This window comes from Camelina sativa, chromosome 7, assembly GCF_030686135.1.
Source record: "Camelina sativa cultivar CO46 ecotype springtype chromosome 7, ASM3068613v1".
NCBI lineage: Eukaryota > Viridiplantae > Streptophyta > Magnoliopsida > Brassicales > Brassicaceae > Camelina > Camelina sativa.
In genome coordinates, this window is record NC_141886.1 from 4,077,498 (window position 1) to 4,103,799 (window position 26,302).

The following is a 26,302-nucleotide window of genomic DNA, read 5'->3' on the forward strand; positions in this document are numbered from 1 at the left end:
ATTATTCTCGTCGATTGAAAATGGAAATTGTATATATATATATATATATATATATAATCGGAACATGAAATATTAGTTCGATATTCTTTTTACATTTTTTTTTTTTGCTAAGATTCTTTTTACATTTATATAAACCATACATTACTGTTGGAGACGAATCCAAAAAACATTTACGGTAATTCATAAATGTTTTTTTTTTAAACAACATATATATAAATAGTATAATATTGTACTGGGGAAAGAAAAATAAAATTTAGAAAGTCAATAATATATCACAATCCGTTTTTATGGATCGATTTGTGACTGTCGCGTTATTTTCACAAGTTATTTCGACTAAAATAAGTGAAGGGCGTGGAGAATTCAAGTTGTTGAGTCCATTCGAAGTTAGGCAAAGTAATTCGATAAAGTTTGGATGTTGTGTCACTAATCGAAAATCAAGTTGTGATCTGAAACCTATTCTCTAATGAGCTCAAAATGGGACAAAAATAGTGAAAAATGTACATAGTTTATTACTTAAAAGTACATCGTTATACTCTTTTTCTACAACTAACCTCCATAATTAAAAAAACCATAGTATTGGTTGAAAAACAAAAACTTCATGAGGAAGGACAAAAGATGGCTTCCTACAAATGCATATGTGGGTGAATTCTTTGCAACGACCGTCGGTAACACCTTCGCGGTTTCGCTAATGCATACTTGTCGACAATTCCTCCATACACCTTCGCGGTTTCGCTAATGCATACTTGTCGACAATTCCTCCATACACCTTCGCGGTTTTGCTAATGCACATTTGGAGGCTCCATTTCATACACATGTCCTTCCAGTTTAGATCAGGTTCTTGTCTTTGCTTCACACATATGTTGTCCGTGTCATCCATATCTCTATTATTTTTATGTTTTTATTCAATAAAAAAATGACGCAAACTTTTGTCACTATTACAACCATTTTTATGGCACCTATCCCATACCTAATATTTTAAATGTAACGTCTAAATAGCTGTAACCAAAATTGATGATAAATATAGCTTTGCTAAAAAAATCAAATCAAATAGTATTAGTAATAAAATTCGCTATAAATGATGAAAGTTATGTGAAATTTATTTGATTTACAATAGCCTGTCGACTTTTTTAGCTACAAAACAAAAGCCCATCGCAAATTAGGAGAATATTTCTAGTTATATTGTGGACCTATCCTACAACATCATCAAATACTAAAACTAATTAGTAGACACATAAACCAATGTATTAAATTAAAAGCGGATTTTATTATATGTTTTAGTAATTTTGGTTATAACGTAACTACTAACTATGTACTTATTATTGTGACAAACTATAATTGCATGCCTGGTGGCTGCTGGTGTGGCGGGTTGATTAAGAAAAAAAAATGGTTGAACTTAACTGCATTGAACTCTTCATGTATTTTGTTAGCAACTATTTAAGATATAATTTTGAAATTGAAGTTAACTTGTATAAAATTAGTGTGTGAATGTCGTATTTTATAGTACACGCACCTGCACACACGTGTTTCTGTATTTGTTTTTTTGGTCAACGTGTATGAAGCTCTATTGGTATAGGAGCAACGTATTCTCTTTCTCGATGAATACGACAATGAAGAACAATGGAAACATGTGAAATAAAATCTGATCTTTTAAGAAAAAATCTGCAAAATACATACGATCGAGTTTGTGTTCTTATATAACTGTAGTCTGTATTGTATACTAGTCAAAGAAATAAATGTTGATTTCTTTTTCTTGGCATCCATAATAAATTCTTCAAGTTAAATTTAGAGACCCTTAAATTTATATCATCGTAAACTTTATTAAACTTACAAAATAGTTATATTTCTAATATAAATAAATTCTTTAAATAAAATTTCAGTATAAATATATTGAGTATTTATTTTGTAGCTAGTAAGCTAGTAGGAGGAGTATGTATATGCAGTACATAATACAATTTTATTTTAAACTTGCTAATTTACGAAATAAAAATATCATAAAGCTCTCTACATAATTCTGGTGTAATATATAATTAGAATTCCTGAACTTAATAATATCATAAAAAAAAAAAATTAGGTTGGCTGGTGAATCTGTTTTCTATGTTTGCTTCACACTTGCCAGTCGAGAAAACCCACAATAAAATTGATTTTTCTGTTGGATTCACATGTTTGTTTGGCTGTTTGTAACATAAAATATAATGTTTTCTAACATTTTATTTGAATAATGAACTGTATGTTATGGTTTCACAGTTAATGATTTAGTAAATCCACTAGTAAACATATCCGATCTAGATAGTAGATGCAAATCTTATCCATTGAAGAAGGTCGGTTTAACTTCCCGATAACCGGTCACCTGCACTTATTGAGACAAGATCACGAGGATCTCATAGTTGAGATTTGATATGTTTTCAATATTGGTTAGGCTTTCTCTGTCTTAATATTTATTTTTGTGTCATTCGATCAATTTAGGTGGTTTAAAAGATGATTTTACTCCAAATTATAGTGTATTATCTATTTTACTATGGTTAAAAAAATGCTTTGGTTTTTGAACGTTGGATCTGCCTAGTGTTCCAGGATTGTACTTGATCAATCATTACATTTGTTTTGGTCCAAATCAATGTTTTTAAAAGCGGACCGATAACTGAACCGAGAAAGCTTCTGGGTCATGAGTCAATATGGTTCGACCGGGGTCAACCGGGTTCAATTGATTTTGATGATATTTTTATAACTAATAGGTATTGATATGTTTTCTATTTTTTTTTTCAATGATTACAACTATGATATAATTGGATATACTAAATAAAATACTTCAATAATCATAATGTTTTAAAAAAATCTTAAAAAGTAATAAATTCAAAGTGTAACAAACATAGAGTATAACCCGTACTAGTAAAATATTTTAGAAATTCAAATCTAAAAGTAATAAGAAAATAAGACTGTAGAACATTCAATCTTCATTTTCTAAGAAATCCTACTACTGCTAGTTTGCTAAGAAGAAAACTAGAAATGGTAATTAATTAAATTAATTGCATTCATTTTTACAAAAAAAAGTAGAACCCAGTTTTAGCTGGTTTAACGGTTCACCGATTTTGGTTTTTTGGCGGGTTGATATGATTTTTTACCGGTTCAATTTTCTTTGGGTTTTGATATTAACCCAACCTGGATATGTCACCGGTTCGCTGATTAATATGGTTCGACCGCTGGTCCGGTCCGATTTTGAAAACATTGGTCCAAATCTATAAAAGTGAATGCAATGTGTTTTTATTTGGTTGTAACATTTGGTCTAACGAAGAGTTGATGTTGAGAAAAAAAAAAAGAAAAAAAAGTGCCGTCTTCACTTTGTCATTGTTTAGTCCTTTGAGAACAACAAAGACTCTCTTCGTCTACCAGAAGGTCATCTCTTTTTTCTTGTTTTCTTCGTCCTTTTTTTTAATCTTCTCAGCGATTTTCATTCGATCTTCTCTACAGTTTGTGTTAACCATGAGGAGGTGCTATTCCAAATTCACTGCTTACCACTTGGGTTTCAAAAATTCCAACTTTCTCCTGGTAAATTTCCAAACCTTTTACTAATTCTCTCTTCTGCTAATGGGTTTCGATTTCTCCACTCAGATTTGGTTTTAAGGATTTAAAAGCTCCTGAAATGTTAATATGTGTGTGCTGATGTGAAATCAATACTTAATTATGGTCTCTTCCCTTCTTGTGTGTATATCTTTTTAGCAGGTTGGTTCAGGCTCTGTGACAAGAAGAACTATTGCTACTACCAGTGAGCGTTCGTTTAGCAATTATGCAGCTCAAGTTGGTCAGAGTCAGACCAAAGACAATACTGTTTCTGACATGTTGATTGATTCTTTTGGTCGGTTACATACCTACTTGAGGATATCTTTAACTGAGCGCTGTAACCTCCGGTGTCAGTACTGTATGCCTTCTGAAGGTGTGGAACTTACTCCTAATTCTGACTTGTTGTCACAGTCTGAGATTGTTAGGTTGGCTGGTCTTTTTGTTTCTGCTGGGGTTAACAAGATTAGGTTGACCGGTGGTGAGCCTACAGTTAGGAAAGATATCGAAGAGATTTGTATGCAGTTGTCTAGCTTAAAAGGGTTGAAGAATTTGGCTATCACTACCAACGGTATCACTCTTGCTAGAAAGCTACCAAAGCTTCAAGAATGTGGCCTTGATTCGCTAAATATTAGCTTGGATACTCTTGTTCCAGCAAAGTTTGAGTTTCTGACTAGACGTAAAGGGCACGATAGGGTTATGAAGTCGATTGATACTGCTATTGAGCTTGGATACAATCCTGTGAAAGTATGTTAATATATAATCCCTCCCTCATTTTTTCCATTTGATTGCAGCAGAACGTTATTTGATTGTCGAGAGTGTTTTTTGTATCGTCCTTGGTCTTCTTGACAGGTCAATTGTGTTTTGATGAGGGGATTGAATGATGATGAGATCTGTGATTTTGTGGACTTGACACGAGATAAGCCAATCAATGTTCGGTTCATTGAGTTTATGCCCTTTGATGGAAATGTTTGGAATGTAAAGAAACTTGTGCCTTATGCAGAAGTGATGGATAAAGTGGTAAGGTAGAATTTTCTCAAAATGTTTGGCCTTTTTTTGAGATTAGTCAACGTTTCCTTGAGCATTTTCATGATTGGTTTCAGTTGTTATGGTAAACAGGTCAAGGGCTTTCCGAGTATAAAACGTATGCAAGATCACCCTACTGAAACAGCTAAGAACTTCACGATCGATGGGCATTGCGGTTCTGTTTCTTTCATCACATCTATGACAGAACACTTCTGTGCTGGCTGCAATAGATTAAGACTTCTTGCAGATGGGAACTTCAAAGTTTGCTTGTTTGGTCCTTCAGAGGTATCCAAACTTTTTGTCGTTGCTGAAAGTTAGTAATTGTTTGATTTAAGTGGCTGAGTTCCAAGTGTGAAATAATTTGATTACCGGTACACTTGTGGATTCGTGGTTGCTTCTCAATAATGTTAAAAGTGATATTCATGTTGTTACCTGTAAACAGGTTAGTTTGAGAGATCCTCTCCGGTCTGGTGCTGATGACGAGGCGCTAAGGGAAATTATAGGCGCTGCTGTATGTATTCTTTAGTTGCTTCATCTGGTTTTACCAATCGTTACGAAATCGTTCCTCTATTTTCGGTTGTATTTGAGACTTAACAATTCACAATGGGTTCCAGGTGAAGAGGAAGAAAGCCGCACACGCTGGAATGCTTGACATTGCCAAAACAGCTAATAGACCAATGATACACATCGGTGGCTAAGCTCCGCTCACGTAAGTTCTTGAAGCCATTGTTTATGATTAACGAGAACCTGCAATCAGTTAATGCTTGAACATTACTACCAACCAGATAAGCATTAGACCAACAAAATATCTGATTTGTTATGTAACTCATTAAAGTTGATACCTCGCTTTCTCGAACCAATTTTTATCTTTGTTTTGATTTAAGGGGATCTCGGTAACAGTCTTTGATGCATTGAACCGTTTAGCGTACTCTGCATTTTGTTTTACGTGACCCTGTCGCGTTGTTTTTCTCTTTACAGGTTGGTCAAGTTCCTGAAAAACACACTACAAGGAACATAAAGTTTTTATATCTTGTAAGAATCTATCCGGCATCCGCTGCTCCCAACTCTGCCAAACTTTTTTGCAAACAACAAGACTGAAGAGTTTTCTCAATATGTTTCTTCTCTGTATCCGTAACAATATGTTTCTTCTATGTAACACACTGTACAGGAACTCAGTATCATCTCTACATGAACCTTTTTCTTATTTATTGCAAAGTACCTTTCTTTTTTACGAAAACAAATCAATCTAAGATACATATTGATAAGGGATTTTAACCTTTACTAGGTGTTTACTTTTTTATTAACAAACAAAGTATTTTGATTGTTAATAAAAACTAAATTTTATATCCTTGATCGTTTCCTATTTACACAATTTGTCCATTGTCCTTGAGGTTGCAGTAAAAAAATCATATAAGTGTAGAAATTGAACAATCGTCGATTTATTTCTCAAATGGTAAATCACTTGAACTGAAACACCTAGTAGAAAACTCTAGAGAGAACGTGAGATACTTACGTTGCTATGCACATACAGAAAGTTCAATCTGAAAATCTTCTTCTTATAAGTTCTTAAGCTACTTCGGATAAGTCTAGATTTAGATAATGCATTCCAAAACATGCTATTCCAGGTTGTAGTTCAATGTAATTATACGTCTATAGCATTCATACAAATATTTTTCTTCGACCGAAGAACTTAGCATACAGTCTTTTTTACTTACACTTGTCACCTGCCATATAAAAAACAAACCAAAGAAAAAATTTCAAAACCAGTACTAATAAAAAAAAAATAATAAACAGAGAAAATTTTAGATCACATTTGCATCAACAAAATAACCGATCCATCTTCTAATCCTCCAATCACATGTGTATCGATAATAAACTTAAATAACTGTTTACAAAGTACAAACCCCAAAAAAAACAATCATTAGTGTTGCACCAAAGATATGAGTTAAAGAGCTACAACAGATTATGGTTACATTCTCTTGATCAAGTTTTCAAACATTTACCTTACATGGAGGATGATCTTATCAGAAATCTGAGGCAAAAAAAAAAAAACCCTGCAAATATATGCACACCCAAACATGAAACATGAACCACCATAATAAAAGGATCAAAACCATAACCATTCCCTACAAAGCCAAAACCTGTAGATTAAGGTAACATAGAAGGAGATTGTCGACAAAAAAAAAAAAAGGTAACATAGAAGGAAGGAACCGTTTCCGAATCCACTGAAGAAGCTGCAAAATCAAACGTACAATCAAACTTATGTAAAGCCATAGAAAAATGAAAGCATTCACTCAACTGAGAAAAGGATAGGGAAGAGCCTTAATTAGTCCATGCCACATGCATGGAGGAATTGCATCGGTGATGTGCCCATTGATTTGACTACTAAATAACGGCAGTATTTATAGAGAATAAATAGTCTCATTGATTTTATGCAAATTAATCTTTAAAAATTTACATTTTTATTATTCAATGTTAGCATTAAACACAAATATTTGTTATCATAATCAATATAAATCTGACCGATTTTGGATTATTTGATTGCAAGCACAATACATCGTTATTGTTTCTATGAACACACAAACTATAGCATGAAGGTAAGGAATATTCCTTAAATTAATATTTGAATACGCTTTGGGAAATCCTCTCCGGTATGGTGCTGATGATGAGGCGCTAAGGGAAGTTATAGGCGCTACTGTAAGTATTTTTACGTGCTTAATCTGATTTTACCAACCGTTACAAAATCTTTCCTTTTCTGTTGTGTTTGAAGCTTAAAATTCACAATGGGTTTCAGGTGAAGAGGAAGAAAGCCGCACACGCTGGAATGCTTGACATTGCCAAAACAGCTAATAGACCAATATACACATCGGTGGCTAACCTCCACTGACGTAAGTTCCCGAAGCCATTGTTTATGATTAACGAGAACCTGCAATCATTTAATGTTTGAACATTACTACCAACCAGAGATAAGCATTAGACCAACAAAATAACTGATTTGGTAATGTAATATTAGAGTATAAGATGAAATTGGTAATTGGTCTAAATTGATTTGTGTAAACCGGGTTTGTTTAGTTTTGGTTTAGTAAACATGAGTCAAACTCTCTAGTTATATAAGAGGGTTCATTGTAAATGTAAGATCAACTAAGATGAATGAAATGAGAATATTTTCTTCTTTCTCGTAACTATCTTATCTCGTTTCGTTCTTCTAACATGGTATCAGAGCGATGAATCAATTTCATCTTCTTTGATTTCTCTTTGGGATCTTTGTTTTCTTCCTTTTATTTGACCTACATTGAACAGATTCTTTCGGTTTCAGTCATTTCTAACAAAATTGAGCTAAAAAATGGTTACGCTTTGTCGAAATTCAAAGCGATTGGCTCGCGGCTCTAATTCTGCAGTGAAATCAACAAATCCAGCTCAATCGAGAAATACTCGACCTATTTCGTCGAGTACATCATCTTCTCCAGGGCAATCACCTTCACACTCACCTATTCCGGTGAATCATGTTCAAGATACATTCATTCCGGTGAATCATGTCACTTTTGGAGCTAATCCTGCTTCGTTTGGAGTTAATCCTACTCTGTTTGGGGTCAATCCAGCTCCGTCTTCAGTTCCGATGCAATCTTTTGCTCCGAATCTTATCTCATCTCAAATGTCACAAGAATACTTTGCTTTTGATGGAATCCAGTATTCGCCCTACTTCTTGAACAACGGCGACAATCCAGGCTCTTCTATCATATTAGAGGTACTCGATGGAACAAACTATAACACATGGAATGTAGCTATTACTACTGCCTTAGATGCTAAGAATAAACTTGCGTTTGTGGACGGATCTCTTCCTAGACTGTTAGAAACACATCCGCATTATCGCATCTGGTCAAGATGTAACGCTATGGTTAAATCTTGGATTCTGAACTCTGTGACAAAAGAAATATATGGTAGCATTCTGATATTCAAAGATGCTTCTGCAATGTGGCAAGACTTGCTGGTTAGGTTCTATAATACCCCTTATTTTGACCTAGTATACAGACGGATGGCCGCGAACGTAGACGTGCGGCAGAGACTTGGAAAAATTTTTGAAAAGAAAAATTCGATGGAGCCATCAGTGAACCAGGCCTTATCCGAAGGATTGATCGAAGAAAAATGATTGAATTGATTGTTATATCAAACCATGAGCAATTTAAAGATTTCTATCGGCTACCGTCAAATATCGAGAAGGGAAGGACCGACTATCAGTGTCATTGGGCAGTAAGGCTATGGGAAGATGATATGCATTCGGTCAAAGGACATGATCGAGTGTTTACTAAAGGTTATTGAGTTGGCTATCAAGGGTTAAACAATTTGGTCGATGGAAAGATCAATTGTACCGAGAAAACTAGTTTTACCGAGAAAGAGCTGTTATGGCCGAGACAAGCGGGCGATGATCGAACGGGTTTGGATACGGGACAAAAAGGTTTATACGTGGTTAAGGACAAGCCACATTATGTGAGCTTAGCTGTAAAAATCGGTCGGAAAACTCTCGGATCAGTTTTGGCCGCGAAGCTGCTGTGTCGTAGAGGTGCTTGTGGTGTAAGTAGGTGTGTCACCAGCTTGGTGTGTGTGGACCACGAGGTGCCACAAATTTGGATGAGAATGGCATGTGTCAAGCTTAACTGGACACAAGCTTGGATAAGGATAAGAATGAAAGTGGATAAGATAAGCTTTTGGATAATGCTTATCTACCACCTCGTGCTTGCCTGAGCTTGGAGGCTAAGACTCCTCTCCCTATATAAAGCCACGAAATCTAGCCTTAGTTCATTAGCTTTCCACCAAAATCTCACCCTTAGAATAGTTAGATTGTTAGTTAGTTCGAGAAGCTTGCGGAGGCGAGTCGGGTAGAAGTTGGTCGAGTCGAGAGTCGTGGTCGGGTTTCCGGTAAGTAAGTTCTACCCTTAGTCTTCTATTTGTTTTAGAATATTTTTCTAAGTTTTTAGTCTGAAGCTTAGATCCATCCTTGGAGAAAGCTAGTTGGATCGAGATCAATAGGCGGGCAAGGGTAGATGTCGTTTTCTCGACGTTAAGGCCAAGGTGAGTACCGAAGCATGTGTAGTAGCACATGACTAGGATCTTATTTTGTGTATGGGTTTAGGATTGAGGTTGCATGTTTATACTTGTGGATGATAGTTAGATCTACATTTTTGTGTTAGATCTATTTGTTTGGTTGGTTTAGATCTAGCATCCTTGCTTGATCTATTTTCTTTTTGTGAAGTTCGTGTGAGGTTTAGGAACTATACTTGGTATAGTTTCGAGATCTATATGTGGTTGTGAAGTTGCTTAGGCAATTTCATGATGTTAGGCTAGTGTTGGTATAGCCGTTATGCTGCTTGTTTATTCATGGCCATTAATTGGTAATGGTTGGCATGATAAGCTAGCTTTGTGTGAGTTGATATTGGTTGTTGCATAATTTTATTATGCAAGTATGTTTGATTGTTTGATTGTTTGATTGTTATTAGTTAATCTTGTTGTTGCTTGATTAACTTGTTTATGTTAGTTGATCTGGTTGCGAGTAGTACTAACTTGATGTCAGGCTCGTAGTAAGTAGTGTGGTGTTAGTCATTTCTGTGGCTAGTGCGTGGCGAGGTCGTGATTGTCCCAGCGGCTCAGAGCGGTTCGCTACCACCAAATACTACTTGACGAAGTAGTAAATTTTGCCGTAAGGGAATAGGCCCCTTGTACACGGTTTTGGGGAAGGGATGTGATCCTTCTAGCCTTTTTGGCTAAGGGTCGGAAGACATTGTCTTGTGGGAAATCAGAATCGCATTATTAGTAGTAAAGGCCTTTAGGATTGGTAGTGAGTAGTGTGATGGCTGTGGTGCCATTTTGTTTGTGCTAGTTAGCTTCCGTTGTGAATACTCTGTATAGAGTCTGATTGCTTGTTTAAGCTTGATTGTGTGTTGTGTGTTTGATTGTTGTTTGGGGATTGGGTTTGGGGTTGTTGATTGTTAGATCCAGGACTCACTGAGTAATCTTAGATTACTCAAGATTCTACCTTTTGTTTTTAAGGTAACCATAGTTGGGAGACCTTTGGGAAAGCACGGACGTTGGACACCGGTGTAGAGTTTGTTGCCTTTATAAAGAAATATTTGGAATATTTATTGTATGAATCGATTTGGGCCTTAGGCTCTGGGATCCCAATCCTTTGTAAGTGTTTTCAATGATTTAAAGTAATAAAATGAGATTTTTATTAAAAGCCTTGTGTTCCACTCGATATTAGTCTTGTCCGGACTAACACAACTCGCGGACATGGTACGGGTTGAAAAGCCTTAGGCCGTGTACGAGAGGAACGATACCCGCGGATGGACTGACTAAAGTATTAGATTCGTTCTAATAACCTCGGTTGGATTGTCTACGGGCATCACACGTGACGCATCCGATTCGTTCTTAGTCCTAGAACGGTTCGGGGGTGTTACAGGTTCCATATCACAAATTTGCCAAGGTCCTATCAGCTCACACAACAAATCTGGTCTCTTCATCAGGGTTCCACAGACCTATCTACATACTATACAAAATTGAAAACATTGTGGGATGATCTTGATGGAGCGGATTTTGTGAACACTTGTCAAAACTATAACTGTTGCAAGGCCATCTCAGTTCAAGCTGAACATACAATGATTATCAAATTTTTTGGCCGGTCCGAATGAGTCTTACTCTAGTGCTCGAAGCCAAATCATAATGAAGAAAAATGTTCCTAATCTTGCTGAAGTTTACAATCTACTTGATCAGGATTACAGTCAAAGAAGCATCAATCCTGTGTAGAACGCTTCAGCCTTTCATGTAGCTACTCCATAGACTTTTGCAACTCATGTTTCTGTCAATGCAATCTATACTCAGAAGACAGGGAGACCTATCTGCTCTCACTGTGGATACAATGAGCATACTGCTGATAAATGTTAAAAGAGTCATGGTTACCCAGTTGGCTTCAAGCATAAAGGAAAAGCTGCTGTCATCCCTAGTAAACAAGTTGTTTCTCAAATGGCTCTCACAGAGAATACTGGAAATAATATCAACAATGTTACACAACTTATTGGCCAGTCTATATCTACTGCTCAGCTCAATGGTCAGCCTACTCCTCTTACACAGGATCAGATTCAGAATGTGATAGCTTACTTTAATTCACAACTGACGACACCACTTGGTCAATCAATGGTTCAAACAACCTATGGAGGCACAATCACCACTTTGCCTGGTATGGCTTTCTCACATTCTACACTACGTTTTGTAGGAATTTTGAAAGCTACAGGTAACACATTATCATCCAGTTCTTTGATCATTGACAGCGGTGCCACTCATCATGTTTCACATGATAGGAGTCTTTTTGTCAGTTTATCACAGAATCACTCAGATAAATCTGTCACACTCCCTACTGGTCCAAATATTCGAATAGCAGGGATATGTCAAATCAAGTTGAATGACTGTTTAGTGTTGAACAACGTCCTCTACATTCCTGATTTTCGTCTGAATCTCCTCAATGTTAGTCAGCTAACCAAGGATATAAAATGTCGTGTGATTTTTGATGAAGAATCTTGCATGATACATGATCCTATCAAAGGACTGACGATTGGGACTGCTGAACAGATATCAAACTTGTACGTCTTGGATAGAGCTTCTATTACTGCTGTAGATAATCAGAATTTGTCTTGTTCAGTCAATGTTGTTGTCGACACCACTCTGTGGCACAATAGACTAGGACATCCTTCTATAACTAAGATTCAGTCTATCACAAATGTACTTGGAATCAAACAGAATAATAATAAAGGTTTCCATTGCATCTTCCCTACACATCTCACAACCACATGAGTCAAAGTGTTTTTGATCTGCTTCATATTGACATCTGAGGACCATTTTCTGTTCCTACAGTAGAATGATACATATATTTCCTGACCATTGTTGATGATCACAGTAGGGTGACATGGATTTATCTGTTGAAGACAAAGTCAGAAGTATTAAAAGTCTTCCCTGATTTCTTAAAGATGATTGAAACTCAGTATAAAGCTACTGTCAAAGGGGTTAGATCAGATAATGCACCAGAACTGCAGTTTGTTGATTTATATAAGTCAAAGGGTATTCAATCTTACCATTCTTTCCCAGATACACCAGAACAAAACTCAGTAGTAGAAAGGAAACATCAACACATCTTGAATGTAGCAAGATCACTAATGTTTCAAGCTCACCTTCCATTAGAATATTGGGGAGATTGTGTTTTAACCTCAGTTTTCCTGATTAATCGATTGCCATCTCCACTTCTAGACAACAAGTCTCCATTTCAAGTTTTAACATCAAAGAAAGTGGAGTACAAGGGATTAAGAGTTTTTGGCTGCCTTTGCTACTGTCAACTTCTTCCAAGAACCGACACAAGTTTCAACCTCGTTCAAAGGCTTGCTTGTTTCTTGGCTATCCCACAAGCTACAAAGGCTATAAGCTGTTGGATATAGAAATACACACCATTCATATTTCACAAAATGTGGTATTTCACGAGTATATATTCCCATTTGCTACTGGTATGTCTGACTCTCCTCCAGATTTTCTCTCCATGTTTGACTGTGCAAAATTTGATACTCATGCTAAAGATAGTAGTGAAATTCCTATAGAGGTTGAGGATCCCTCTATAGTTGTGAATGAAGCTACTGATGCGTGTACCACCCCTGCAACAGATAGTCATACTACCGATAGACAAAAGAGAGTATCTAAGTCTCCGACATATTTACATGATTACTATTGTAATATGATTGCAACAGACATCCCATATCCTTTGGCTGCTTATATGACATATGACAATCTCACAGAGGAGTATAAAACATACATTTGTGCTGTCACAAAGTTTGCAGAACCAACTACTTTTACTCAAGCCAAGAAATTTGAAGAATGGATTCAAGCGATGAATGAGGAACTTATTTCTCTTGAGAGCACTCACACTTGGTCCGTGTGTTCACTTCCTCCAGATAAGCGAGCTATTGGCTGCAAATGGGGTTATAAAACTAAACTCAACGCTGATGGTAGTCTAGAACGTTACAAAGCACGACTTGTGGCTAAAGGGTATACTCAGAGGGAGGGTGTGGATTTTGTTGATTCTTTTTCTCCCGTTTCCAAGATGACAATAGTGAAGACTCTCCTTGCTGTAGCATCTGCCAAGAATTGGAGCTTACATCAGCTTGACATATCAAATGCATTCTTGAATGGGGATTTAGATGAAGAAATCTATATGAATCTTCCTTTTGGGTATACAGCAAAAGCAGGAGAAACATTGCCACCAAATGCAGTATGTAAGTTACACAAATCTCTCTATGGTTTGAAACAAGCATCGCATCAGTGGTTCCTTAAATTTAGCTCTGTTCTTCTGCAACTTGGTTTTAAGAAATCATATACTGATCATACGTTGTTTGTGAGAAATGTGAATGGGAAGTATGTTGTTGTGTTGGTGTATGTTGATGATATTATCATCACAACTAATGATGAGCGTAAAGTTGCCAAGCTAATATCTGATCTACAGAGTTCTTTTAAACTCAAAGATCTTGGAACTTTGAGATACTTTCTTGGACTTGAAATTGCAAGATCAAGCAAAGGGATTTCTCTTTGTCAACGCAAGTATACTTTGGAATTGCTTGAAGAAACGGGTTTGTTAGCTTGCAAAGAAGTGAGTGTTCCAATGGATCCTAATGTTTCACTAGTTCATGATAGTTCGGAACCTTTGCTTTCGGATCCAAAACGGTATTGAAGACTTGTGGGAAGGATGATGTATCTGACAATAACAAGGCTTGATATTACCTATGCAGTAAATAGGTTGTGTCAATTTACCTCTGCTCCCAAGCCTTCTCATTTACAGGCTGCGTATAGAGTATTGCACTACCTAAAAGGAAGTATTGGCATGGGTTTGTTTTACTCGGCTACAACAGATCTTACATTAACAACTTTTACAGATGTTGATTGGGGTTCCTGCAAAGACTCTCGACGCTCAACCACTGGATATTGCATGTTTCTTGGTACATCTCTGATCTCTTGGAAATCTAAAAAGCAGGACACTATTTTGATGTCCTCTGCAGAATCAGAGTATGTGCAATGGGTTTTGCTGTCAAAGAGATACAATGGTTGGTAAATCTTCTTGGAGAACTACAGACGCCTTCTTTTGTGATAATACTACAGCAATTCACATTCCAAATAATGCAGTCTTTCACGAAAGAACTAAACATCTTGAGATAGACTATCACAAGGTCAGAGACTGTGTTACTAATGGTCTGGTCAAAACACTTCATGTCACAACAGACCAACAGCTAGCGGACGTTTTCACTAAAGCCGTACAACTAGGACAATTTCATGCTCTTATTGGCAATATGGGCTTGATCTCCATATACATGCCATCTTGAGGGAGGGTATTAGAGTATAATATGAAATTGGTAATTGGTCTAAATTGATTTGTGTAAACCGGGTTTGTTTAGTCTTAGTTTAGTAAACATGAGTCAAACTCTCTAGTTATATAAGAGGGTTCATTGTAAATGTAAGATCAACTAAGATGAATGAAATGAGAATCTTTTCTTCTTTCGCGTAACTACCTTCTCTCGTTTCCTTCCTCTAATATGTAACTCACAAAAGTTAGATACTTTACTTTCTCGAACCAATTTTAATCTTTGTTTTGATTTGTTTATTAACTAGGGGGGGGGGGGGGGGGGAGATAGATTTGTATACCTGGTCCGACAACAAGTACGGCTAGGAAAAAGAGTGTTGAGAAAAACGGCATAGAGTTCTTCATTTTTTTTTTATAACTAAATTAAGCGAGAGAATTAAGAGAAAGCTTAATAAGAAATTATGTGAAGAGGTTCACATTTTATAGTAAACAGAAGCATAAAGCTTAGTTGGTAAAAATATCAGCGTATATTATATGTCAATGTGAAAATGAAAATTAATGAAGATATGTGGAATAAAATCTGTTATTTGAAAAAAAAAATCTGTGAATATATATATATATATATATATATATATATATGCTAGATTGTCTTCTTTATATTTATCTCTTGATCTAGTAAAAATTGCAAAATATATATATTTTTTGCAATTTATTTACAATAAAATTATTCCACACCACATTATAGTATTTTCTTACAAATTTTACTCAAATATAAAGAGAGATATATTTACTGTTTTTAAATGAAATTTTGTAGATTTTTAGTATATTTTAAGATTATAATATAGATAAAATATTAAAATATGTTTATCAATATTAATCATATCCACAACCACAAGTAATATATTATATTAAAAACCATATCCACAAGTATATAATTTTTAACATTTTATCTATATTATATAACTTATCAGTAATATTTATAACCAAATTCCATGTAAAATTTTTTATTTTATTTATCATCTTATTTTATTATATAAAGTTTAGTTTCAAATTTACTCATTAACAAACTCATGACATTTGTCAATTTTTATAACCAGAATATCAACACTTGTCAATTCTAATTCTATTAAAATATCTAATAATAAAAAATATAAAATAGTCAATTTTAAACAAAGCTTAGTAGCTATATATTGTAAAATAGAGCTAGTTTTGAGTACATGTATAGATATCTTAGACTTTTAGACTTAGTGATGGATTAAAATTAAATTACTCTTTTTCTTTTTTGAACAAATAAATTAAAATATTCATAATAGTATAATATTATGTTTAGATAGAATTACATAGCACAAGGCTTCTTGCACATACAGCTGTTGTTAAAGAATCCTCCTCTGCATTTACCATCAGGGAAACCTTCGCTGATACACACTCGCTTGCAATTCCTCCATTTCAAGCAAAATCCCCTGAAGTTAATGCTTTTGGCTTGGCACATTTAGGGTTGTCCTTCAACCATCTTCATCACACCTATATAAGACCATATCAACAATAAGAATTCAATAATATAACCAAAAGAATTCGTATATTTAAGTAGATTTGTTTAAAGCTAGTGGGAAGATAAATTTGTATACCTGGTCCGACAACAAGTACGATTAGGAAGAAGAGTGTAGAGATAAAATGCATAGAGCTCTTCATTTTTCTTTTTCTGTGATAAGAAAACAAGTAGAAACCTGTTGATGTTTAAATCAAACTTGTAAGAAATTAGGTGAAAAGGTTCGCATTTTATAGTAAACAAAAGCATATAGCTTAGTTGGTAAAAATACCAAACTATATTATTTATCAATGTGAAAATGAAGATTAATGAAGATATATGGAATAAAATCTACTAATGAAGTATATTAATGAAGAAAGAGCTCTTAATATCTCTCTCTTTTATCTATCTTGATCTAGTAAAAATGTAAAATAGATATGTTTTTATAATTTACTTACAAGAGCTCTATCTTCATTAATAGATATGTTTTGCCACCTGCAGCCAAATCGGATAATATTATATTAATAGTGGAGTTGGCTTGGGTTTGGACAGTCATATTATTTTCACAAATTTATTTCAACTAAAATAAATTGTGGTGCTTGTAAATTTAGTGAAGGACGTGGAGAATTCAAGTTGTTGACTCCATTTGAAGTTAGGCAGAGTAATTCGATAAAGTTCGGATGTTATGTCACTAATCGAGAATTAAGTTTAAAAGAAGGGATTATGTCATTTTTCCATAAACTGGATGTGATCTTTAAACCTATCCTCTCACGAAACCAAAATGCATCTGTGGGTGAATTATTTCCAAAATTGCAACTACCGTCAGGCGTCAGTGACACCTTATATGCTTCGCTTATGCATACTACTTGTCGACAATTCCTCCATTTCATACACATGTCCTTCCAGTTTAGTTCAGGCTCTTCTCTTTGCTTCACACATTTGTTGTCCCCCTCAACCATATCTATATCTCTGATTATTTTTATGTGTTTATTCAATAAGAAAATGACGCAAACTTTTGTCACTATTACAACCATTTTTATAGCACCCATCCAATGCCTAATATTTCATGTAACGCCTAAATAGCTGTAACCAAAATTGATGATAAATATAGCTTTGCTAAAAAAATCAAATCAAATATTAGTAATAAAATTCGCTATAAATGATGAAAGTTACTATGTAAAATTTATTTGATTTACAATAGCCTATCGGTTTTTTCAGCTATAAAACAAAGCCCATAGCAAATTAGGAGAATATTTCTAGTTATTTTGTGGACCTATTCTACAACATCATCAAATGCTAAAATTAATTAGTAGACGCATAAACCAATGTATTTAATTAAAAGCGGATTTTATTATATGTTTTAGTAATTTTGGTTATAACGTAACTACTAACTACGTACTTAATATTGTGACAAACTATAATTGCATGCCTGGTGGCTGCTGGTGTGGCGGGTTGATTAAGAAAAAAAAATGGTAGAGCTTAACTGCATTGAACTCTTCATGTCTTTTGTTAGCAACTACTTAAGATATAATTTTGAAATTGAAGTTTATTTGTAAAAAATTAGTGTGAGAATGTCGTATTTTATAGTAAACACATGTACACGCACCTACACACGTGTTTAGTTTCTGTATTTGTTATTTTGGTCAACGTGTATGAAGCTCTATTGGTATAGGAGCAACGTGTATTCTCTTTCTCGATGAATACGACAATGAAGAACAATGGAAACCTGTGATATAAAATCTGATTTTTTAAGAAAAATATCTGCAAAATGCATACGATCGAGTTTGTGTTCTTATTATATAACTGTAGTCTGTATATACTAGTCATAGAAATAAATGTTGATTTCTTTTTTTTTTTTTTTTAAAAATCTTTTTCTTAGCATCCATAATAATTTTCTTCAAGTTAAATTTATATCATCGTAAACTTTATTAAACTTACAAAATAGTTATATTTCTAATGTAAATAAATTCTTTAAATAAAATTTCAGTATAAATATCTATATTAATATTTTGTAATAGTTTTGGCAAAAATGACTTGAAGTTGAGAAATATTTACATTTCATGCCATTATAATTAAGAATTAAAAATAATAATAATAAAAATAATTAAGCAATAATCGGGTATACATATTTTTCTAAAATATCTGAACAAAATCAATTTCTATTTTCCTTTTTAATTACAATGACTAACTAAATAAATAAATAAACTTAGTCATACGCACAATACTAAATAAGCAGCAGTACTTTATGGAAAGTTTTACTTATCACGGGTCTAAGCCTACACTAAAAAAAATCACAAGCATGTGATGAGAATTAGGGTTAATATTAGTACATTTATTTTGTTTTGCGGGTTGGTCTAAAAACACAAAACAAAATATCTTAAAACTTAATTTTATATTAAAAGAGTTAAAACTAACACTAACCCTTACACTCATATACTTTTTAATTTTTTTTTAATAGCTAAGAGGTTCTGGGCGAAACTAACTAATTTCAAATTGGCGGATAAAATTTAAATAATATTATATAAACTACAAAGTATTATACATATTAACAGATGTTTACTTTCACAACAACTAATTTTGATTGATTAAATTCTAAAATAAAAGAATTTGATTAATTAAATTCCAACTGAATATAATAATTTTTAAATAAATAAAGCAAATAAAATTACAAATATCTCAATATTATTATAAAAAGCTTTAAATATATATATTTTATCCAACATAATGTTTTTTTAGTAAATTATTTAAAATATGCAAAAAACAAAATCCCGTGATGTACCGCGGGTTAAAATCTAGTATTGAATATATCTTTTGTAGCAGTAAGCTAGTAGGAGGAATATGTATATGTAGTACTGGTACATAATACAATTTTATTTTAAACTTGCTAATTTACGAAATAAAAATATCATAAAGCTCTCTACATAATTCTGGTGTAATATATAAATAGAATTCCTGAACTTAATAATATCATTAAAAAAAAGAAAAAAATTAGGTTGGCTGGTGAATCTGGTTTCTATGTTTGCTTCACACTTGTCAGTCAATAAAATTAATTTCTATGTTGGATTCACAACTCACAAGAAAATTTTAGATCACATTTGCATCAACAAAATAACCAATCCATCTTCTAATCCTCCAATCACATGTGTATCGATAATAAATTTAAATAACTGTTTACAAACCCCCAAAAAAAAAAAACAATCATTAGTGTTGCACCAAAGATATAAGTCAAAAAGTTACAACAGATTATGGTTACATTCTCTTGATCAATCTTTCAAACATTTACCTTACATCGAGGATGATCTCATCAGAAATCTGAGGCTAAAAAAAAACCCTGCAAATATATGCACACCCAAACATGAAACATGAACCACCATAATAAAAGAATCAAAACCATAACCATTCCCCACAAAACCAAAACCTGTAGATTAAGGTAACATAGAAGGAGATTGTCGACAAAAAAAAAAAGGAAGGAACCGTTTCCGAATCCACTAGACTTAGAAAAATGAAGAGATTCATTCAACTGAGAAAAGGGTAGGGAAGAGCCTTAATTAGTCCATGCCACATGCATAGAGGAATTGCATCGGTGATGTGCCCATTGATTTGGCTACTAAATAACCGTAATATATACAGAGAATAAAGAGTTTCATTGATTTTATGCAAATTAATCTTTAAAATTTTACATTTTTATTATTCAACTAGATTAGGACCGCTAGCGGACTGATATTTTTTTTATTTATATTATAATTTTAGAATAAAATATAATTTATATGATTATTTTTTTAAAAAAATTTGGATAAAACATTATGCATAATCATATGCTAAATATAATGACTTGAAAAATACCTATTTTGTAAGTTTTATATTGTTAATTTTGTAATTTTATGTCTGAGAAATGGTTATGTATGTTGTTTGTTTTTATTTTAATTTTTGAACATGTATGGTGAAAGTTTTTTAATATGACTCGTGCTTAGGTAAGATTTTATTTTCAGTTGCACAATAAGATCTCGAAAATCACGATTAAGTGTGATAAATTGCCAAGATTTTATTCCTTTCTAAGCCTAAGAATATATTTTTATGCCTAACAGTATATATTTTGTAACAATATATGGAAAACTAAAGATTTTATTTAGGAAATTGTATAAATCATTGGAATATTCTCTTTAAGAAAATTCTTTGGGATATTCTTAAGTGTATTCATATAGCCCACGAATTGACCAATTAATCTATAACGTTTTTTTGTAACCAACTTATATTTAATGTATAACATATTTTGTAACCAACTTATAAAAGTTATATAGTCTACAAATAAAAGTTGTGTACTTCCATTTTATTATATAGGGGATGTCAGCATTAAACACAAATATTTGTTATTATAATCAATAGTAATCTGACCGATTTTGGATTATTTGATTGCAAGCACAATACATCGTTACTAGATTAAGACCCGTGCTATAGCACGAGTTGAAATTCATTTTATTTATTGTAATTTTTATATAAAATATAATTTATGTGATTGTTTTTAAAAGTTTTTTTGGATAAAACATTATGCAATAAAATCATATACTAAATATGATGGCTTGAAAAAGACATCTATTTTGTAAGTTATGATTTAACAATAAGTACCCGTGCTATAACACTAGTCAAATTTTGTTTTATACAAAATTTTGTATATTTTATATATTAAAAGAAAATTTTAATATGTTGTATTAGGTTATATATGTGAAGTTATTTCAACAATATATATTCTACATCATGACTTGAATGTTATTATAAGACATAATTTTGTAAATTTGGTTTTTAGAAAGCGAGTTATTAATATTATATTATGAGTAATTTAATATATTGTTATACTTTTTGTTTTAATATACTTGGTTTCTTGAAATTCTTTCATATTATATTGACATATTATTGACATCGCTATAACAAATCAATTCAGAGTGTTTATAGTTTCTAACTTTTATATCAAGTTTCAATATATTAAAAAAAATTAAAATAAATAATTTAAAGTTGATCATATTATATAAAATTATAAAATTCAACAAAAAAAATTATATAAAAATTATAATATAAATAAAAAGAATTTTATCATTATCTTGATTAAGATATTAGGAATCAAGATTAATTGTTATTATTTGCTTAGATTTTATTCCCATTTTATGCTTACCAGTATTTTTTCTGTGGACAATTAATTCAGAATATTCTGTTTATTGCTTTTGGAAACAATGTGATGCATCAATTAAATATTTGGAGGATATATTTTGGTGTCAGTAAAAAGAGAATTAAGAATATTCTGAAATTAATTGTCTAAAATCTATTGAAATTTTAATCTTCCGAAAATGAACAGTTAGACAGGTTACACCTAACATATATCTTGTAACAAATTAATATCAATCTTTTTATAACCCATTTGTAACCTACTATTAAAATTATATAGTCTACAAATTTGAAGTCGTGTACTTCCATTTTATTAAATAGGGGATTGTTTCTATGAAAACACAAACTATAACATGAAGGTAAGGAATATTCCTTAAATTAATATTTGAATACGCTTTTATTGTTTAATATCCAACTAAATTATGGTAATCAAGGGGAGTATATCAGATTTTAGGCTATTAAATAGGATTCGTATTACGTAATAAAAGATTACATTTACTGCTGAAAAACATAGGGACTATTTCTTAAACTGAAAAACTTCAAATGCCATAATATACTTTGATAATTAGTTTCGATTTTGATTTTCATATTTAACTTAATTGTTTTTGTGTGCAATTTTCTAAAGATTAATATTGTAAATTATTATAATTTAAAGAATAGAACACACAATATACTTCAAAAATGTTAATATAGATGTGTTTATAATCTTATATCTTTATTCATTAACAACAAATACAATGTAAAATATAATAGATCAAAGCTTAGTAGCCATATATTGTAAAATAGAGCTAGTTTTGAGTACATATATATATATATATATATATTTCTTAGACTCTTAGGGCACGTCCATCAAAGGGTTTAACTAAAGTTTTTTTAAACATATTTTATTCTTTATTTTGGAAAAAAATAAAATTAAGAACTTATTAAGAAATTTTATTATTTCATAGATCCATTGAAAGTGGTTAAATTTGGAGTCCTTAATAAAATTGTCTTGTTCTTGACTAAAAGAGATTTGTTTGCCTGATTCTGATTTTTCTTGTTCTTCACATAAGCTCTAATGCACTTGCATGCAATCATAGAGAGCTCAAATGAATTCCTCATAACATCAAATTTCTTCATTAGTTTGTGGGCGAGTAGATACATAATATGGTGAACTGTGACCACTACATTACTTCAAAGTCCCATAAACCAAATATCTTTGTGCAAAATTGCACACAACTACTTAAAGTAGAGCAAACATGATGAATTACCTAGGGAGGAATCATGTTAGGAGGAGCCTGACCATAGAACATTTGTTGTCCAATACCAGGACCACCCGGGGATACATTGGCATGCGGGGACCAACAGATGGCGGCATTGCAGCTAGCCTCACTTCGGAGAATTGAGCCTATTTACATCATGTAGAAAATCAGCAGCAGGAGATGACAAATGAGATACAAATACTAAGATGTTGAATAAAACAATTTATTTGCAGATATTGTTGCTCAGAGCTTATAACATGTCTATACCTGAAACCTATTGTGAATTTGAAGTCTCAAACACAACCGAAAACAGAGGAAATAAACAGAACCGCTATGCTCATCAATCATGAAGTTCTTAGCTGATTCAAAAGGGTGATCTTGCATATGTTTTATACTTGGAACAACCTTGACTTGTTACCATAACAACTGAAACCAATCATGGAAATGCTCAAGGACTAATCTCAAAAAAGGCCAAACATTTTGAGAAAATTGTACCTTACCTGTCAAGACGAAGAACGATACAAAAAACACTTTCAAGCATCAAGTATTGTTCTGCTGCAATCAAATGGAAAAAATGAGGGAGGGATTATATTAACATACTTTCACAGTATACCTAACAATCTCAGACTTTGACAATAAGTGAGAACCAAAAAAATCAATCAACATTTCAGAAACAAGATTGTCTTTGGTCTGATCAACTTGAGCTGCATAATTGCTAAACGAACACTCACTAGGAATAGCATTAGTTCTTGACATTGAGCCTGAACCAACCTAGTAAAGGATATACACAAGAATGGAGGAGACCACAATTAAGTATTGATTTCAAATCAGCATACACATATATTAATATTCATCAAACACTTATAAAAAAATCAGATTCTTATTCTAAAAAAAAAAGGTTTCTTATCATCAAACAAAGTATTCAATGCGAAGTATTCAAACAAACATATCATTTTCAAATTCCCAAACAACTATCATTATAATTTCGCTAGCATCAGTTCCAATTTGTAGAATCCTCATTTATTCTCACATCCATAAAACTCTAATTCATGTCGATGTAGAAGTGAAATCAAAGAGATCATTATCCAGCTTTTTTGATTATTTCACTTCTCAATTCTCCGCTTCTTCTTCGAAGCTTTTGCCATCGATCAATTAGAGACGAAAGAGAGAGACGAGAGAGAATAACAAAAAATTAAATGAAAAAAAAAAACTTTTCTTCCCAACCAATCAAAAGTTGACACACATAGGTTTCTAAATGAATCTAAAACATCTTATGTAACGATCGATGCTTAGTAAAATTAAGCTGTTTACATTATTTTTATTCTGTTTATTATTAGCAAACTTATAAGATGCATTGATGGAGATGACCTTAGGCTCTATTTTTTTGCTAAACGTTGCGGCTGCGGCGGCGGCAGATTAAAACGACGTGTCAAGCGGAGTAGCAGCAATGTTAAGCGATATCATGGGCTTGAAAATTACAGATCTAAATCAGTCACCAATGACGTCTGTTGAGTCGCGACGGTATTGCATCGATCGCTGAAAATCATCAATCTTCATCACCTTTAATCATCTGCGACACTTCTCTCATCTCTATGTATTTTTCTCTCCAGCAACACTATTTTTTTTCTTTACCAGTCGTTGCCGCAGCGTTTAGCAAAAGAACAGAGTCTTAGTAATGTCTTTAAATTAAATGACTACTAATAGAAGGGACAATTTGAGGTTTCTCTTTGTGTCCGTCCACCTCAGCTTTTCAATATTTAATCTTGAGTTGCCATGTCAGCGTCTCTAAAATCATTTGAAAACAACCACAGACCTAAGCGTAAGCCAACGACATTTAAGCTCCTATAATTTGAGTTCCCCTTAATTATTAAGATTACCTCTTACTCTTCCCTAGGGTTTTCATTACAAATTCATCTCCTCTAAATGGCTTTCAACAACCAGCTCGCCATTGCAATCACGATTACTCTCCCCTCGATCATTTACCTCATGTGGTGGCATACCAACTTGGGGTCCGTTGGGACGGCTAGCAGTGGGCTAGTGGGATCTGCGGGACGGGTTGTCACATGATGATTTGTGATGGAACAAACCATCTATTTATAGGAGGGAAGATGACCTTACTCCTTATAAAGGTTTTGTCTTCTTATTTAATCTCAATCATCCATCATAGTAGAGATGAAGACATTGGTGACAAGTGTGAGAAAAAGTGTCTAGCATTGCTTCAAACACAACATGCAACTTCACAGTTGTCCTCTTATAAGCTTTAGCATGACATGTAGCTTAGCACTTGTTTTTATAAGCATAAGCATGACATACAGTTTAACATATGTCCTTTTGGTTACCAAAAAACAAAATATAACAAACTCAATTAAATAACCTACTAACTATAAGACCACCACATACATGGGGTAAGAAATAATTATTTTCTTACGACACAGGACTCTTGCAATTTCAAGAGTTGATCCACCTCTCTTATCCTTTTGACTCAAGGTACATATCTTCTCTTCTTTAATCTTACACTTCAAGAGACCATATAGTTTTTGGTTCGTTATTTGTAATTATAATTTGAAACTCACAAGGTTACAACTTTACAGGGTTGTCTCAATTGATTAAAGGCTTTGAGTTTCTTACCATCAGTTTAGTTTGCTATTAAAATTGAAGAATTTAAGAAAGTGTAAAACGCCTAGTATACACTTTTTTTGTTCTTTAAAGAGGTCAACACTATTAGATGGTAAACAAAGACTATCACACTCTTATATTTTTGTCACTTTGCTTATCTTCTTTAAATGAAGTTGTCTTCGTGCATGATGCAGTGCTTTATTCAAAAGACAAACAGAGTGTTTGGTAATAGATTCGGGTGAATCTTAAGGTATGGTAATTAACTGCTGAAATCTTAACTATCAACAATCTGAATAAGGAGAGTTTTTAGAGATATCTCCTTCTGCCATTTCTTGAGTCCAACGCAATTGTCATTCGGCTATGACAAGAGGCATGAGAGGATATGCGATTTCTTGAGTCCTCTCGAATCTACATTTGGATGCGATTCGATAAAATAATCAAATTAATAATCAAGTTGGACCGGTATATAAAATGACACATTTGGAAAAACTATGTAAAAATATGGTCTCATCAATATCATAAATTAATAATCAAATAAACTAATATATATATATATATATATCTAAGAAAATCTAGTGAAATATGACTCTATTGTTGTTTGCCTATTCTTGAATTTGCATTCTTGTTGGAACTCATCTCTAATCTTTTTCATTGTTGTCTTCTCAATCGCATCCAAAAATTATGGAGAGTCTATATGCGATAATTGTTTAATTAGTAACTGGTTCTAAAGATACCGCAATATTATTAACATAAAGGATAGTAGTAACAATTTCTTCTAAACTCTAAACTTCTAACATTTATCATTTTTACCTAGAT

The 26,302-nt window shown here is 33.0% G+C and overlaps 1 protein-coding gene, 1 long non-coding RNA gene and 2 pseudogenes across 13 annotated transcripts; 3 read left to right on the forward strand and 1 right to left on the reverse strand.

Annotated features, from left to right (window-relative positions):
* The first annotated feature begins 3,267 nt into the window (after window positions 1-3,267).
* LOC104700266 (GTP 3',8-cyclase) lies at window positions 3,268-5,816 on the forward strand. Of its 11 annotated transcripts, none has more exons than XR_015562466.1 (8): window positions 3,268-3,387; window positions 3,463-3,540; window positions 3,715-4,296; window positions 4,402-4,574; window positions 4,669-4,860; window positions 5,018-5,086; window positions 5,190-5,284; window positions 5,554-5,816. XR_015562466.1 is itself a non-coding variant. In XM_010415760.3 (8 exons), the coding sequence occupies exons 1-7, from the start codon at window positions 3,292-3,294 to the stop codon at window positions 5,271-5,273; spliced, it is 1,290 nt and encodes a 429-aa protein (XP_010414062.2). In that variant the 5' UTR covers window positions 3,268-3,291; the 3' UTR covers window positions 5,274-5,284; window positions 5,554-5,816. The 11 variants fall into 11 exon arrangements, 7 of the variants coding, with proteins under 7 accessions (XP_010414062.2, XP_087315737.1, XP_019083000.1 ...); XM_010415760.3 differs by having other exon boundaries at window positions 4,653-4,860; XM_087459611.1 differs by having other exon boundaries at window positions 4,402-4,569.
* A 2,714-nt stretch (window positions 5,817-8,530) lies between these two features.
* Window positions 8,531-12,411, forward strand: LOC147940815 (uncharacterized; annotated as a pseudogene).
* Window positions 12,412-16,211: 3,800 nt separating this feature from the next.
* Window positions 16,212-16,652, reverse strand: LOC104704300 (putative defensin-like protein 9; annotated as a pseudogene). Its single transcript, XR_015560831.1, has 2 exons — window positions 16,576-16,652; window positions 16,212-16,471 (listed from the first exon to the last, which is right to left on the reverse strand). The product of XR_015560831.1 is annotated as a putative defensin-like protein 9 (transcript).
* Window positions 16,653-25,210: 8,558 nt separating this feature from the next.
* LOC104700269 (uncharacterized) lies at window positions 25,211-25,871 on the forward strand. The gene is made up of 3 exons (XR_015560778.1): window positions 25,211-25,357; window positions 25,462-25,598; window positions 25,681-25,871. It is a non-coding gene; the product is annotated as an uncharacterized LOC104700269 (long non-coding RNA).
* The last annotated feature ends 431 nt before the right edge of the window (window positions 25,872-26,302 follow it).